At 39.0% G+C, this 16,564-nt stretch overlaps 1 protein-coding gene across 4 annotated transcripts; it reads right to left on the bottom strand.

Moving 5' to 3' along the window:
* Positions 1–1,807: 1,807 nt before the first annotated feature.
* USP1 (ubiquitin specific peptidase 1) lies at positions 1,808–15,480 on the bottom strand. Of its 4 annotated transcripts, none has more exons than XM_008139384.3 (9): positions 15,000–15,480; positions 12,376–12,617; positions 10,249–10,369; positions 9,310–9,414; positions 8,594–8,754; positions 6,213–6,898; positions 5,343–5,513; positions 4,106–4,307; positions 1,808–3,283 (listed from the first exon to the last, which is right to left on the bottom strand). In XM_008139384.3, the coding sequence occupies exons 2-9, from the start codon at positions 12,546–12,548 to the stop codon at positions 2,551–2,553; spliced, it is 2,352 nt and encodes a 783-aa protein (XP_008137606.2). In that variant the 5' UTR covers positions 12,549–12,617; positions 15,000–15,480; the 3' UTR covers positions 1,808–2,550. The 4 variants fall into 4 exon arrangements, with proteins under 4 accessions (XP_008137606.2, XP_054576782.1, XP_027998131.2 ...); XM_054720807.1 differs by lacking the exon at positions 15,000–15,480 and adding an exon at positions 14,512–14,527; XM_028142330.2 differs by lacking the exon at positions 9,310–9,414 and having other exon boundaries at positions 15,000–15,479.
* Positions 15,481–16,564: the final 1,084 nt, after the last annotated feature.

The raw sequence follows: 16,564 nt of genomic DNA, 5'->3' as shown, positions 1-16,564 counted from the left end.
TATAATCTATTTCTCTGATCTGACCAGTTACATGAATCACTTAGGAAAATAACATCTCCAAAACATCTGATTCTCCTAAGTGCATAGGTGAGGTGAGAGTATCTACCCCCCTCCAGCCTACCTTTATAACTGGCAGTATCATATCAAATTCTTATCTACATCAAAGACTGAATTATGAAAAGGATTTTCAGTTAAGTCTACAATGTTGGACCACAAGGGGTTAACCAAGGAGTCAGCAAGGTATAACTTCAAAAATATATTTGGGGACAAAGGATCCAGATGGACAATAAGGAAAGTCTGGAATTAATGGACATTCTTTAAAACAAAAAAGGTAACATATACTTTCCCATGGGTGTGGAAAGGAGGTAGATATAAGGGAGAGGATATTAAATCCCTAGGTCATTTCTCATTAAGTTGCATTTATGTAAAAGCTTGAATAGTTTCAAACAAATCTGTGACAATATCAAGAACTTGAATCCTATATAATAAAAGGGTAATATGCAAATTGACCCTAACGGCGAAACCACCAGGAACAACCCGTCACTATGACATGCACTGACCACCAGGGGGCAGACACTCAATGCAGGAGCTGCCCTCTGATGGTCAGTGTGCTCACACAGGGGGAGCTCCTCTTAGCCATAAGCCAGGGAGCAGGCCTAAGCTGACAGGTGGACATCCCCAGAGGCAGTCCGGGCTGAGGAGAGACGCCCCCCCATGTGCACAAATTTTTGTGCACCAGGCCTCTAGTATTTTATTTAATTAGCTTGCATTACTGATTATTTTCTGACTTGATTCAGAAGAGATTTTCTCTTACCCTTAAGACAGCAACACTTGGTAACTTACTGTGAACTCCCAATTTTCTTTAAACTTTCTCCTATTAGGAACCTATACTAGTGGTTCTTAACCTTGGCTGCCCCTTAGGTATTGGAGGCCTTGACTACTCCATCAGAAGCTTATGGGTAGCGTTCAGGGCTATTTCTTTTTAAGAGTTCTATTAGTGATTCCTATTTCATCAGATGGATACCGTTCAGAGCTGTTCTTAAAAAGTTCCATTAATGATTCTGAATGTAGAATGAGGTGAGCCATGACTTTTTATATCATACCATCTTATGGAAGGATGTAAGACATTATTTAACTACACTGAGTGGCCATATTATTATGATCTCTGAACATATAATAATCTGGTCACTATGTGTGTGTGTGTGTGTGTGTGTGTGTGTAGGCCTGGTGCATGAATTCTGCATGGGTGGGGTCCGGCCAGCCTGGCCAAGGGGAGGGGACATGGGCAGTTGGCAGGCCTGCCTGCTGGTCAAACTCCTGGTCAAGGGGACAATTTGCATATTAGCCTTTTATTATTATATAGGATATACACTGAGTGGCCAGATTATCATGCGTTCAGAGATCATAATAATCTGGCCACTCAGTGTATGTAATTTATTAGTTGACAGGTACTTATTTGTTAAGTGTTATTCCAATAGTGTATATTCTTTAGAATTATTTTTAAATACCAAAAATGTCTTTTAACAAGTCGTAAGACAATTGACCACTTACCAACTTAGTTTCTTCATTACAACAGTCAAAAATATTAAGTATTACTAAAGATAATTATGCCTGTTTACTCTCTTCTATGAATTTGTATAATATACATATATACACATATACATATATATATGTGTGTGTGTGTGTGTATATATATATATATATATATATATATATATATATGCACACACATATATTCTGTTAAGAGAACCCCGCTGTATTTATGGTAAAAATAAGCAAGTTTTAAAAAAATGAGCATTTGTATACATAGTTTTTAAGCATTTAAAATTTTATTGACCTTATTTTTTAAAAAAGTTAAACTTAAGGTCACACCTCTAAGTTTGATATACTATATACAGATCGTGCAGAATATGACTATGAAGAGATACAAATTAGTCCATGCCCAAAAAGATTTACTAAAGAATCACCTTCATAAATACATATAAAATTCTTGTGAAGATAGGACTGTCCAAGTTTTCTGAGACACTTTCAAAGCGACCCAAGGCACAAAATGTACACACCACTGTGAATACATACATATTCCAGACTTTGTGCCTCTATTACAGCCCATCAGATTTGGCTTCCTGACTTATAAAACTAAATGTACTGAAAGGATATTCTGCTTCTTAGCTGAAAAACCACAGGACCTATAAACATGTAGATAATTACTCCAAAATATGGAGATACAAATACAAGCACTTTATTTTAAAAAGCGAACACAAAAAAGGTGTAAATTCAAAAGTGTTTAAATGCTTCCATTTTGGATAATTCAATTAAGAACCTATACAAGTTTTTTCCCAGAGCTAATACATCACTAGTCTCTACTAAGGAAAATGAATTCTAAAAATTAACATGGTTTTCGGTAATTCAAATTTCACTATACAAAAACCTAGAGACCAATAGTATCCAACAGCTTCAAAAGATAAGCTAGACTTTTTGATGTAATCAACTTTATCAATGTTTGTCTGGGTTTTTATATATATATATACACACATAAGGAAAATGTACACTCTATAGTTTCTTATAAAATAGCAAATAAGGAGTAGATGTAGGAGATGTAGAAGGGGAAAGAGAATTCAAAAAGTCTTTCTCTTCAGTAACTTTTACTTCAGAATCATCAAAAAGCAACCACTTCCCCTCATACTCCTTTAAGCTTTGCACTACATCTGAAATTTTGTTCTCGAATCCACTCATGTTAATGCTTGTTTGGTCACTGGATTCCTTGTTCCTATCAGATTCATGGGTCCCATTAGTAATGTTAGTCTCAGAATTTCTATTTTCAGCAAATGCTGTACCGGTACCTTTGTCAGGATTAGCTACTTTGTTGTATAGCTCATAATCTGCTTTGCTCTTTTGTCCTCCAAGAAGTCCAATAGCTTCTGCATTTTTTTTGTTCAAAACTTTACTTGGCTGTGTGTTTCCATTGACTCTAATTGACACTTCATCATCGTAATTTTCAACCACACCCCTTGCTTCCTCCTCATTCAGTGGTTCTGGCTTATTCATTTCACACAACTGGTCAAGCACAAAATTTCCCTTATCTAGTTCTAAACTGTTAAGGTCTGTGACTTTAACAGAAGCAGTGTAGTGCCCACTACTAATTGTAATGCCACTATGCATCACAACTGCAAATAATCCATAGCTGTCATTGGTTGGCTTTGTACTCCATTCTTCTAGTGACAATTTAAGAGGTGTCAGTAAAGGAGTGTTGATCTTGGAAAGTCCACCACCATAACAATCAAACCTTTGGAAGAAGAAAAAATAAATAAGATTTTCTGCTATTCCACTTTATATATATATATATATAAATATATTTTATATACCCAATGTGAAACCAAGAGTCTGAATGAACCCTTAATATTTAGTGTTCCTATAAGTAAACACAAAATAATAAAAAAGACCCCAACATATATTTAAAATATTTCCACAAAGAAAAATACTGAAAAAAAAAAAAGCTAATTAATATTTAGGTGTTTCTGTAAAGGTATCCCCCCCCAATCCCTCAATTTTGTGCAATGAGAAAATGAAAGGATCATATGTCGTTCTTCTAGCACAATAAAGTATATGGAGAGCTACTGGGAAGCTCTCATCCTAATTTTAAAAATTCATTAATATAAAAAGGAATAAAATCTACGACATGTATACATGTCAGAAAAAGTCAGACTATTTAAAATGCAACTGATATTTTATACTTTTTTAATTGCTTTTAGATATTTAAATTTTCAACTATAGAAGCATCTAATTGTTCAGATTTATTTCCTGGCTTACCTTAAAACTAAATAATTTTGCCTTTTTTCTCCCTGTAAAAAAACCTTAATGTATATAAAATTTGTTCTCTGCTTTAATCAATTCAACTATATCTGATAAGGAATGAAAAGGTGTGAAGAAATCACAGAATATGTATTCATACTGATACATTTTTACAGGGAAACTTAAGAGAACAAATTTTTCTAAGGCAATCTTTATAAATTACTTCATTTCAATAGTTTATATTATACTATTTTGAACAAACTTCTCTTATATAGCAGCTCATTTTCTTCATATAGCTTTTATTTATAATACTTACTCCAAGCCACTAGCAGCAAAACACTTCAAATGAATGGTTATAACTTCAGGCATTTTGTCAAACAAAAGACTTCGTTCAGCTTCAGTATAATGATGGCAATTTTCACAGAAATATTTATCTTCTCCTACAATCCTCTCCACTGAAGCAAATTGTGAAATTGCCCATCTCAGGGTCTTCATTTCTGTTTTTGGCTCTGGAGAAACTACATAAGAGAATCCTTTCACTCACAAATGAAAAATCTGTCCAACATTTAAAAATTAAACCACAAAGTTCTATGTTCAAAATTAGCATTAAATTTCAACTTACTAATCCTTCCAATAATAAAGACAATAACTAGTCTCAGAAACTATCATTAACTTCTCCCTCAGCAGTGCACGTCTTTTAAATATTTGTATTTGATCAGCCAAAAAACATTTAGATGCTAGAGACAGAAAGAATATGTCGGACAAACCTAGTCTCTGGCTCAGTATAAGACAGACTTTAGTTTATATTTAACTGTAGTGATGGCGAACCTCTGACACACGTGTCAGTGCCATTTCTGATGACACACGGCTGCTGAGGCGGCCGCATGCTGAGGATGAAACATTTATGTTATTTAAACTATAAGTATCGCAAAATGTTTTTTCCTCAAAGGGACACACTACCCGAGTTATGCTCAGTTTTTTGGCGAAGTTTGAAACACAAAGCTCAAAAGGTTGCCCATCACTGAACTAGAGGCCTGATGCACAAAATTCGTGCAAGGGGCTCGGCCCTCACAGCAGCGGCAGCTTGCCTCAGCATTGCAGCCCCACTTAGTCTGGGAGGTAGTCCTGCTGTCTGGTCTAATTAGCATATTATGCTTTTATTATTATAGATGGCCAATTTCCAATATCTGAGCAGGTAAATCAGTCTCATGATCATTTCCTCTAATATTTCCATACTTTTTGTCATTTAGACAAAACAATGGCTCAAATATTGTGTTAAAAATATCCTCAGTAGCTCTGAGAAATTCATGTACCCAAATGTTAACTTATCAAAGCATTTCATTTTCTCACTATACTCTACATATCAAAAAAAAGATGCCACAATTTTCCAAATGCTAACTATTGACAAGTGAAGCTATATAAGCAGAAAGATTTTATTGTACAAAAGAAACTAAAAAACTTCTCAATAACTATACAAACTATTTACTAGACTGCTAATTGAAGAAGACTGTAATTATTTCATGGTCCTTACAAATACTCCAGTTTTTGCTTACTTTCAGAACTCTCCTCTACTTTGGAAAGCTCATCTTCTTGTACTGGCACACTGATGTCTTGAAAATCTTCTCTTCTTTCTGTTAAACTTTCACATTCTAAGCAACGAGTCCTTAATACCAGCTGACCTTGAAATAACTTCTCTACAAGCTCAAAACCAATTTGCTCTGTGCCTAAAACAAAAATAGGAAAATATAATATATATATTAGTTTTCAGCATAGCCCAAGTAACCAATATTCGTTTAAAGCATATGTGAATAAAAAGCTGATTTTCAAATCTCAACCTGCTTATTAGCATTAAAAGGTGCCTTATTCATGAAATGTAAATTCTGTGAAGGTAGTTTAGAATATAAATTACTGTTGTCTCTAAATAAAGGAAGTCATAACTATGTCTTCATAATTCCTACCCCCCTAGAGAATAACTCTAAAATAAGGATGACACTTGGTAAAACCATAACCACATCAATACTAGCTTCCCTGAGAGCTGCAGATCTGAAAGTAGGTAGAAATCCAGTCCAAGTATGGTGCATCTACTTGGTTCTCTACTTTAAAACTGCATTTCACTGAATACCTTTCATGTGTTTATGTCAAATATTGCTTGCTTAAAGGGGTAAAGTATACATATATCCTCTTTCCATTAAAATTTATTGAACTCCCTTAGTTTCTAATACATAAACTAACATTACCTTAAGATTGAGATTTATACAAACACATAGCACAGTGCTTAAAACACCACAATTCAAAGTATTAAATTTTTCTTTTTAAACAAAACGTCAGCCAGATTTATATTGTACATATATCTAGAGAATAATTCTAATTCTGCAACTGTTAACTTGCCTACCTATCAATGTCTAAGAATAAATTATACTGACCTTTGTTTATGGGCTTAACTTCATTATCATTAATGGACTTAACATTATTTCCTGGAGATTCAAGTCCACAGCCATTAATTGTGTTATCATTTTCACACTTCCCAGAGTCCTCTTCAAGATCATATTCATTTTCTTTAGATTGTCCTTTGGATCCTTGGTTTATTTTCCCCAGACTACAGAATTTAGAAAGGATGCTGGGTTGCTTAGTTGCAGACTTTAACCAACTTATTTTAACTTTTGATTTTTTCTGTGAGGGTCTTGCACACTCATTTTCAGGAATGTACTTAGCGACTATTTTAGGAGGTATCTCTAATATATCACCTGTAGCTTTTCTTTTTGATCTAGTTTGTCTCTGGTTCTCTTCCAATGACTGATGTTCCTTGGATACTTTAATTTTTTTCTTCATGTTACCAAATTCAGTGTCACTTTTTCTCTTCCCATTTCCTTTTGGGAGTTTTTCTTTATAGTCTTCAGAATGCCCCATATTGTCCATCTCTATGCTATTAACCCCATTAATTTCCTCTCTCTGATGAGGTTTTTCTTCTACCTTGTTAGATAATTCTGCCACATTTTTTACTTCTTCTTTTTTTAGGAGTTGGCATGTTTCTTGAATATTTCCCAAAATACACTGTAATACTTCCTGTGCATCATGCTGTAGATATCCTTCATACATAGGGTTGAGTTCCCTATTAAAAAACAAATTCCCATTTCATATATTATACTTTTAAAGATACAATACAAATAAAACTTTCCTATATAGAAGCTAGAGGCCTGGTGCATGAAATTCCTGCACTGGGGTGGGAAGAGGCGGGAGAGTCCCTCAGCCTGGCCTGCGCCCTCTCGTAGTCCAGGAGCCCTTGCTCCTTACCGCCTTCCTGCTCACTGCTCCTTAGCGCTGCCACAGAGGTTGGAGAGGCTCCCGCACTCGCCTGCCATGAGCCTGGCTTCTGGCTGAGCGACGCTTCCCCTGTGGGAGCACAATGACCACCAGGGGGCAGTTCCTGCGTTGGGCGTCTGTCCCTGGTGGCCAGTGCGCATCATAGTGACCTGTCGTTCCACCGTTCAGTTGATTTGCATATTAGCCTTTTATTATATAGGATTAATACAGGATGATTTAATATTTATAGGGATATCATAGCTTTACTTCATTTTTATCATGTTTTGAAAATTCCTCAGCCAATATGCTTTCACTGAGTTTTAGAGCGAGGAAGGGAGAGAAACATGAATCAGTTGCCTCTTATATGCACCCCAACCGGGAATCAAACCTGTAACCTTTTGGTGTATGGAATGACTCTCCAATCAAATGATCCACCCAGCCAGGGCCATAACTTTATTTTTTAAATCTAAAAACATTCATTCAGTTACAAATGTGAAACTTTCAAACTTATTCTTAGCCCTAGCTGGTTTGGCTCAGTGGATAGAGGGTCCCGGGTTCGATTCCAGTCAAGGGCACATGCCCGGATTGTGGGCTCTATCCCCAGTAGGGTGGTGTGCAGGAGGCAGCCAATCAATGATTCTCTCTCATCATTGATGTTTCTATCTCTCTCTTCCTTCCTCTTTAAAGTCAATACAAATATATTTTTAAAAAATAACAAATATAATTATTTTTAAAAAATAACTTAGTCACCATGCTACACTGCCTCTTACCAAACATATAGCAATGTATTACACCTACGTCCATTCCTAAACCAAACGAGTAGATAATTTTATTTTAAAAGACTTAACCTATAACATTTTAAATAAAGCTATTTTATATAGAGGATAAAGTTTTAGTTTTAAAGACAATACTACAAAGAGATCTAATCCAGTTAACAGCTCTAAGTACACACAACAAAAAATATTTGGAATTTATAGTTCTTATGCATATTTTGCATACAAACCTACAATTCATAATCTGAAATCTTTATGACAAAGTATGTTTGGGAATTCAGAATTTTTCAGATTAAAAAAGACAATATGACACAAGTAAAACATATATCACCAACATGATAAGGGACACTATCCTCTAAGCAAACACATTACTATTTCTATTAACCCTTTGCACTTGCTTGTTTTTTTTTCTCGATTCCTTTATTCTAATGCTAACCTTGTAGAGTCACACTCGACATCTGAGTGCAAAAGGTTAAAAAAAGTATGGATCTTCGTATTACAGGTAAATATGAATAAAGACTATAAACTCATATACATTTGGGTTTAATGAGTTTAATACCAAACTTATGAAAAGTTTTCCAGTTTTTTGAGTCTCTGGGATAATAAGGACTATAAATATGTAGTTTATATTTTCTTTGCCCTTTATTACACCCCCATTTGTTCATGTATCACTCTCCTCCAAGGAAAGAAGTAGCTAAATTAGAATCCTAAAATTATATTACAGGCTATACCTGAGTGTGTTAAGTAATCGTCTTGGCTGAGTAGCAAGTTCATCAGTATATTTTTCTGGATTTAAAAGAAAACTAGCTTGAAGTTGTTCAACTGAAATGATTAAGGACTGTAAACTGCATATTAGTTCATAACTTGCCAAAGAATCTTCTTTACAATTGCCCTGTCAAGAAAGAAACACACAAATCAGTTTTATGAACAAATTAAGTACCTTTGTCTCACTAGATAAAACTAGTTTTTCTAAATTTAATTTCATTATAGCAGTAATTTTATGGAGGTATACAAATAAACTTAAAAAATTTTTTTTTATTATTTGGATGATAATGGTTTTCTAATTATGTAAGTCAACAGTTCCTTTAATTTACTTATATTTTAAAAGTGAATCAATTGGAAAAACAATAGATGAGTAACAGGTGATACAAAGTTATGATAAATTGTGATGGTGGGTATACAAATGACAATGTTTATTGGTAAACAATAAATTAAAGGCCTGGAGAAGACACTCAGTAAAAGGGAATAATCTAGTTAGCTACCCTGCAAGAATGACAAATAATTGCCTTTCTGACTGTAAACTACTAAGAAATTCAATTCTAAGTTATATTTTGAGAAATAATCTTTTGTCATCCTCCTCACAAATTCTCTGTGCATCTAATTACCTTTTTGAAGCAAGTGAGTTTCCATTAATTTATTTTTATATTCTGTTATTTTTATATTTTACCTTTTCTTTTTGATTGGCTTCATCTTTAAGAGCTTCTTTCTTCCTTGAAATAATATTAAATAAGTGCTTCACTCCAGATTTAAAACCAGGACAAAAATATAATACCTATAAAAAGTGAAATTGTCTGTGTTTACTGAACAAACAACAATAGTATAGCGTTTAAGGTTATTCAAACATTATCATGCTTTTTAAGTAGCGCACTTTAAAATGTGCATTACTGAAATTTCTAGATTATGATTTGTGTCAAAAAATTGTTCTCGCCCTAGCCAGTTTGGCTCAGTGGAAGAGCGTCACCTGCAGACTGAAGGGTCCCTGATTTGATTCTGGTCAAGGGCACATATCTCTGTTGTGGGCTCGATCCCTGGCCCTGATTGGGGCCCTGCGGGCAGCAGCCAATCCATGTGTCTGTCTCACATCAATGTTTCTATCTCTCTGTCTCTACCTCTCCCTAAAAACCAATGGAAAAACATCGTAGGGTGAGGATTAACAACAAAAAATTTGTTCTCTATTTCATCATCGTAGCCCACTCTCTTCCTTCACTGGCAATAAAGCACTGAGCCTGAGCAGATATTGCTAAGACTTATGGTTGTAAGAACACAACATAAAACATATGGTTCCAAGGGTTAAATACTTATCACCATAGCACCAGGAATTGAGAGAAAAACTGAACGTCTGGCATCTTACACTTAACTAAGGTCTACTCAATTATGCGCTCCCAATTTAATGCATCACTTTCTCTTACCCCAAAGGAAGGTTATAACATAATACAACTTAGAATCATTATTCTTATTGTAGCCCATTCTAGTTTATTTACAATCAAATGCAAAGATAGTATGGACAATTAAAATACTCTAATGATCTGAAATTCTCAGAAGCATTAAATGCTTTATCATTCTTTTCCTACTAAGGTTTTATTATATATCAAAATTGTCAACTTACCTGAAGTATACTATTAAGATAACAAGTATTGCCGAGATTATTTAGCCCCACAAATGGTAACAAGTTTTCTCTCTTCTCACAATTCATAGGTGAGGACTGTGCTGCAGGAACAACTTGATCACTATTAAGTATAGAGAAGAAAGATATAATGAAATAGTATCTTAGAGAAACAAAGCAGAAATATTACTTCCCTAGATTTAGTCTTTTCCCAAAAGTTGTATGATCTGAAAAGCGCATGGATTTTACTCAAATGACATTTAAAGAAAATATGCAGAGGTGAAAAATCTGCTGTACACCCAGAATACAAATTTTACAAGCACTTTAAAATTATTACAATTAAGATACCTCAAAGTTAATTCCATCAAGAGGCTATTACTTTTAAAAATATATATTTTATTGATTTTTTACAGAGAGGAAGGAGAGGGATAGAGAGTTAGAAACAACGATGAGAAACATTGAACAGCTGCCTCCTGCACACCTCCTACAGGGGATGTGCCCACAACCAAGGTACATGCCCTTGACCGCAATCAAACCTGGGACCTTTCAGTCCGCAGGCCAACACTATCCACTGAGCCAAACCAGTTAGGGCCATCGTAACACTTTTATCAAGTACAGCTGACTCTTGAACAACGCAGGGTGTGTGTTTGGAGGTGTGTGTGTGGGGGGGGGGGGGGGGGCAGGTAGAGGTACTGACCTCCGCCCCCACTCATGGTTGAAAATTCCCCTGGCTTTTGACTCCCCCAAAACTTAACTACTTATAGCCTACCAGAAGCCTTACTGGAAAAAAAAAAGTCAACATATTTTGTATGTTATGTGTATTATAAACTGCAGTCTTATAATAAAGTAAGCTAGAGAAAAGAAAAATGTTAAGAAAATACATTTATGGTATTTATTGAAAAACAGCCTGGTACACATGGACTCACACAATTCAAACCCACATTCAAAGATCAATTGCAGTTTAACTCTGAATAGAAACCTTGGAATAAGTTGACTATGACAATATTTGGGAGAAGCTTCACTAAGTTAGATTCTATTAATGAGTCCTAGCTGGGTCGGCCTGCAGAGTGAAGAGTCCCGGATTCTATTCCAGTCAAGGGCACGAACCTGGGTTGCAGGCTCGATTCCCCATCTCCAGCATGTGTGGGAAGCAACTGATCAATGTGTCTCTCTCACATCGATGTTTCTTTGTCTGCCTCCCTTCCACTCTCCCTAAACATCAATGGAAAAATATCCTCAGGTGAGGATTAACACCCCCCCCCCCCCAAAAAAAGTAAGAGGAAAAAGTCTATGAAGAGAATTACATAGTTGTCCCGCACTTAAAAATGAATTAAGTTTATAACTTTAACAAGCATTAAGTCATTATAGCATTTTTATTTTATGGCTGCTATTACTCTGGCACCTCAAAGTATTTACAGGCCTGAATGCTGGTAAACAAAAACTTCACACACAACCTCCTAAGCTGATTATTGGTTAATATTAGGAAATTACACATAAAACCATATCTACTGTAGACATACAGCTGAGTACCTATCTGTTGAATAGGGAGCTAGTGTAGACTCCAACTGGAGCAACTATTGATAGAATAAAGTATTTCATTTTGTTCTGCTTTCCTTTTAGTCACCAAAGGATTATTATCAAAAACACTTGTTTTTAATTTTATTTAAAATAAATTTGCCATTGTACATCTCCAAGAGGTTTGCAATTCACATATCAGGTATGACTATTAATAAAGTTTAAGTATCTCAGGTAACTGTCAAGTACAGTATTCTTTAAAAAAATCACCCATTTATTTACCCTTATACTGTGTTGTACTACAAAACAAAGAAGTTTACATTAAAAGCAGTGTTAATGGATAAATATTTCTGCAAGTTAGTCAAATTGGCTGAGCACAATGTAAATGAGTTAACATGGATGTGATCCCTGAGTGGAATCACCACTAGTTTTGCTGTTTCCACTACATACAGTTAGAGTTGTCTCACAAATATGTGAGGGTTGTTTTTGTGTTTGTTTTTGTTTTTTGTCTCTATGGACTATCAGGTAGGAATGTCTGAAGATATTGATCTAATTTCACCAGTTTTTCCTTGATGTAGAATTTTATAAGTACAGAAATATACTTACGATACCTACATTTCAGATCCTCTATAATCAGAAGAAACCTTTTCTTCATTTTCTTGAGAATCTGTGAAATCCAAGGCTCTCTTAGTTTCCTTTTTCTGAAAAAACTTCAAGGAAAGTCTGTTTTTCTTTGATGGACTACCTCTTGAAAGCCCATTACTTTCATTAGGTATGACACCAGGCATTTTTTCTTCAAATACCAAAGAGTTGACAAATACTGATTTATATATGGACGTTATAATCACCAATCATATCTGTGAATCACAAAAAAGTTTTCAGTTATCAGCTGCAGTCAATAAAATAAAATTTGAAAACAAATTTACTAAGGAATAATTACTAATTAGAACTTCATATTTGAAAACCTAATGCCTGGCAATAATAAATGCTCAATGTTCTATTGCCTGCCATTTGTCCTAGCTTTCTTACACAACAAAACATATCAGATAGCTCTACCGGTGTGGCTCAGTGATTGAGCATCCACCCATGAACAATGAGGTCCTGGTTCCATTCCTGATCAGGGCACAAACCCAGATTGTGGGCTCAATCCCCAGTACTGGGCGTGCAGGAGGCAGCCAATCATTGATTCTCTCTCATTTATGTTTCTCTCTCTCTCTCTTCCTCTCTCGGAAATCAATAAAAACATTTTTTTTAAAGTAGCTGAGAAATATTTTTTTAGCCTGCATTAGAGTAAGGGTCACCTCACAAAAGACCTCATTTTAGTAGATCTACAGTAGATTAAGAAGTAAAACCTTAATTTTTTATTAACTTACTAATTCACTCAGCAAATATTGACTGAGCAACTACCATCTCTAATTTACAAAGTGGAGAGTGGGAAACAGAAGGATGAATGGAAAATCAAAGTATGCTGGATTAAGTTTTCCTTCCAAGGTCTTTTCTACTTATTAATATGAGCACATGAAATACTCTAAAAAGTACCTTTAAAAATGTAATTTGAATACAAGAAAAGGCAAAGACCTAGTGGTGTTATACCTAAAAACTTGAGTGAAAAGTAAGAGAACAAATGAAAGTTGGGATAAGTGAGCAACTTTGTGTATATAACATTCTTATGCACTAGAAGCAATATATACTAATTTTCCAAACATTTGTTAAAGTACGTTTTTAAAAATAATGCTTTATGTAAAAAAAAAAAAAAGGTAATTTGGTTTGCTTTTTGCTATTTTTCTTCCGCTTTAAGTAAAACTTTTAGGTTAAAAAAATGGCACTACTGCGGTGAAAGCCTGAGGGCTGGGTGCGTGGGGACCGGAGGGGAAGGAGGGAGTCAATAGGGGGGGTGGGGAGGGGACAACTGTAATACTTTAAACAATAAAGATTTTTTAAAAATAAATAAAAAGGCACTATTTGTGGTAGTTACTTTATATGTTAATCCTATTTTTCATTAGGATATCTAGGGGGTGGGGGAGATTATCTAAATTATTTAGAAACCAAAAGCTCAGCCAACAACTTTCAAATATAGATTGATACCACGAACTAACAAAATTCACTCGAATTCCATCTTTACTAAGCATTTCACTGGATGCTTCTGATCTAGGAATTCACAACACTGAAATCGGCAGTGAAACCACATTTTTGAGACTCAACACAGGAATGTGGAAAGTTGACCAATTTCCCCATCCCCTCCTCCAATTCAATTTACTGGCCTGGCCACTTAATGCTCCTGATGAAATGCTAACATGACGACAAACCAGCCTGCGCTAAGTTGTCAGGTGTCTCCAAGCATTCAAAAGGTTTGTCTGGGGAGCCAATTCTAATGAGCGGAAGAAACGGGACTCTCTAAGAAACAGTAACCGGACTGAAGTGAATAGAAGAAAAACTGATCAAGCCGCTGAAATAACGGATTATCAACCAGTCCCGGCTCCCTCAAAGTAATATGATTAAACACTTAACCTTAATGAGACTATAACATTTCTTGCTCTTGGCTTTCTTTAAAACTGGGGCTTATTACGTAAAAAAGTCTCTCTTGTAAGTCTAAGTCAAATTTCACAGAAAACACAATGAACCGAGCATTAAATGTTCTTGAACAAATGACAGCGTTGACCACTCAGTCCCATTAGTTTTAAAAGTTCTTTCCTCTATAAAATGACACGACTCAATTCCAATTTTTCCAAGAAAAATGCAAAACAATAACACCTTCGACAAAGGTTTAAGACACGTAGCGTTCTAAACACTTCTCAGACAAATTAAAACAAACTGCGTGTAACACTGAGCAGCTCTCCACGCAGGACGACGTAAGTGGTTCTCCTCAGTCCCAACCACTCCACGAACGCACAACCGAGTGAGAGATGCCGAGGTTGGGCTGCGGTCGGTGCCCGTCACAGCACGGGGCACGGCGGGGGGCTGGCCCGCGGCGCCCCGGCCGGAACCACAACGCCCGGCCCCCACGCCCGTGGGCATGGCCAAGGTACGCCCAACCCGCACCTGCTTTCCCGAGTCCTGCCGCGGCGGGAGGGGGCGCCCCGGCCGGTGCCCCAGGGGCAGCTCCGCCCGGGCGCAGCACCAATGCGGTCCTGGGGTGCCCCCCGCGCACCGACGCCGGCGTCCCCAGGCAGCCCCGCTCCGGAACCGGCCCAACTTGCGTCGCACCCGGCAACGGCCTCTCCCCGCCAGGCCCTCCTTACCTGGTCATGGCCCCCAAGCGAGGTCCGCGGCGGTGACGCCGGCCAGTCCAACCGGGACGAGTGTGGGTGCGACCGAGGAGACCTCGTCCCGAGCCCGTGGAGTCCCCGGTCCGAGAAAAAGCTGGATAGGTCGCCCTCCCCGCGGGGGAGTGACCATTCGCTTTCAAGAGCGGGAGCCCGGGGCGCCGCTTGGTCCTGCCTCGCGCCGGCACCAACTACATCCCCGGAGCGGCGCCCGCCGCGCCTGCCCCGGGACGGTAAGGAGCGTCGAGAAGGAGTCCCGCTGGCGAAGTGCCTCCACCGCTAGGGTCGTTCCCACTCCACCACCGAGGGGAACTTGGCGCGTTTTCCTCCGTCTCAGGACCCCCGTGTTTTAGCCTCCGCCCGCGCCAGCGCTGCGATTGGAGGTGGTGTCCTTCGAAAATGCCGGTTCTAGTCTCCTCGAGGCAGAGACGCGAGAGGCAGGAGCCGCCTCGCGACTTCCACTAGCCCCCTGGCACGCACGTGCGCCGGAACCAGCTGGAACGGTAGTTCCCGCAAGACCATAACGGGCTCCGCAGTTTCAAACAGCGCAGGCACCGGCGCGGGCAGCTCGCGCGGGTCCTCGCGGAGGGCGCGCGCGCGCGAGGCGCTGGAGGCCGGGCTGGCGCGCTCGAGCCTCACACCTCCCCGCCCTCCCACCCCCACCCTGTGTTAACCATTCGTGCGCGCGAGCGGCCCCGGAAAGGCGTACGGGTCGGGAGACGGGACAGAGAGGAGATGGGACGGGCTCCTTCGCGGAGATGGAGCCGCCAGGTGCTCAAACCCACCAATCCGCGAACAAGCCCCCACCCCGGCTCCCCGGCCCCGAGCCGCCGGGCGAAAGGAGCCAATCAGAAGTACCCAGACAGAGAGCCCACTGAGTGGGCGGGGGAAGGAAGGCCAGCCAATACCGAGAAGAAAGGCTTAACCAATGTCACCCCAATACATTCAATAAAAATAAAACTTTAAAAAAAAAAAAAAAAGGAGGGCTCCAGCCAATCATCGCTGGACATACAGAGTTTTTCAGGAGCTGCTCGCCTCCTGCCGCTCTCATTGGCGCTCGAGGGCGCGCTTCGCCGCCGACTGTTAAGTTTTGCTGGGCGCTTTGTGAATCCTCCCGGCCGCCGAGGGTGCGGCTTCCGGCGCGGGGGCCCTCGCCGCGGGCCCCGCCCCCTGCTTCGCGTGCGCGCTCGGGCGGGGTTCCCAGGGAAACTAGTTCCAGAAAATGGCCGGCCCGCTCGCTCTCCGGTGGGCGCCCGCGTCAGGTTCTCTCTGCAACCGCAGCTCCGGCCCAGGCCTGGCCAGTAGAAACAAGGGCTGACATGGGTAACCGCACAGCCTCAGTAGGATCCTGTAGAGCGCCTTCCTCAGGTCCCCCCACTCTTTTTCGCCTGTGTTTACCCCTTTCCCTTCCCTGCGGGACACGGAAACAAAATACAGCATTTTATGGCGAGGTTCTGGCCGGGAGAGCTGCAAAGGACTCCTGCGCGAGCCCCTGCGGGAGGGCCCCAAAACGGCGAGGCAGGCCTCACCTGGGTTTTGCT

This window comes from Eptesicus fuscus, chromosome 9 (genome assembly GCF_027574615.1).
Source record: "Eptesicus fuscus isolate TK198812 chromosome 9, DD_ASM_mEF_20220401, whole genome shotgun sequence".
NCBI classification, from domain to species: domain Eukaryota; kingdom Metazoa; phylum Chordata; class Mammalia; order Chiroptera; family Vespertilionidae; genus Eptesicus; species Eptesicus fuscus.
The sequence above is the reverse complement of the archived record's forward strand: the minus strand, read 5'-3'. Positions and strand labels throughout refer to the sequence as shown.

What these genes read in the sequence shown, in the direction of transcription:
- USP1 (XM_008139384.3), bottom strand. Translation starts at nt 12,548, where the DNA reads ATGCCTGGTGTCATACCTAATGAAAGTAATGGGCTTTCAAGAGGTAGT. An exon ending in GATTATAGAGGATCTGAAAT is followed by an intron (nt 10,370 to 12,375) that starts GTAGGTATCGTA and finishes TATACTTAATAG; the next exon opens with TGATCAAGTTGTTCCTGCAG. An exon ending in CGATTACTTAACACACTCAG is followed by an intron (nt 6,899 to 8,593) that starts GTATAGCCTGTA and finishes GTTTTTTAATAG; the next exon opens with GGAACTCAACCCTATGTATG.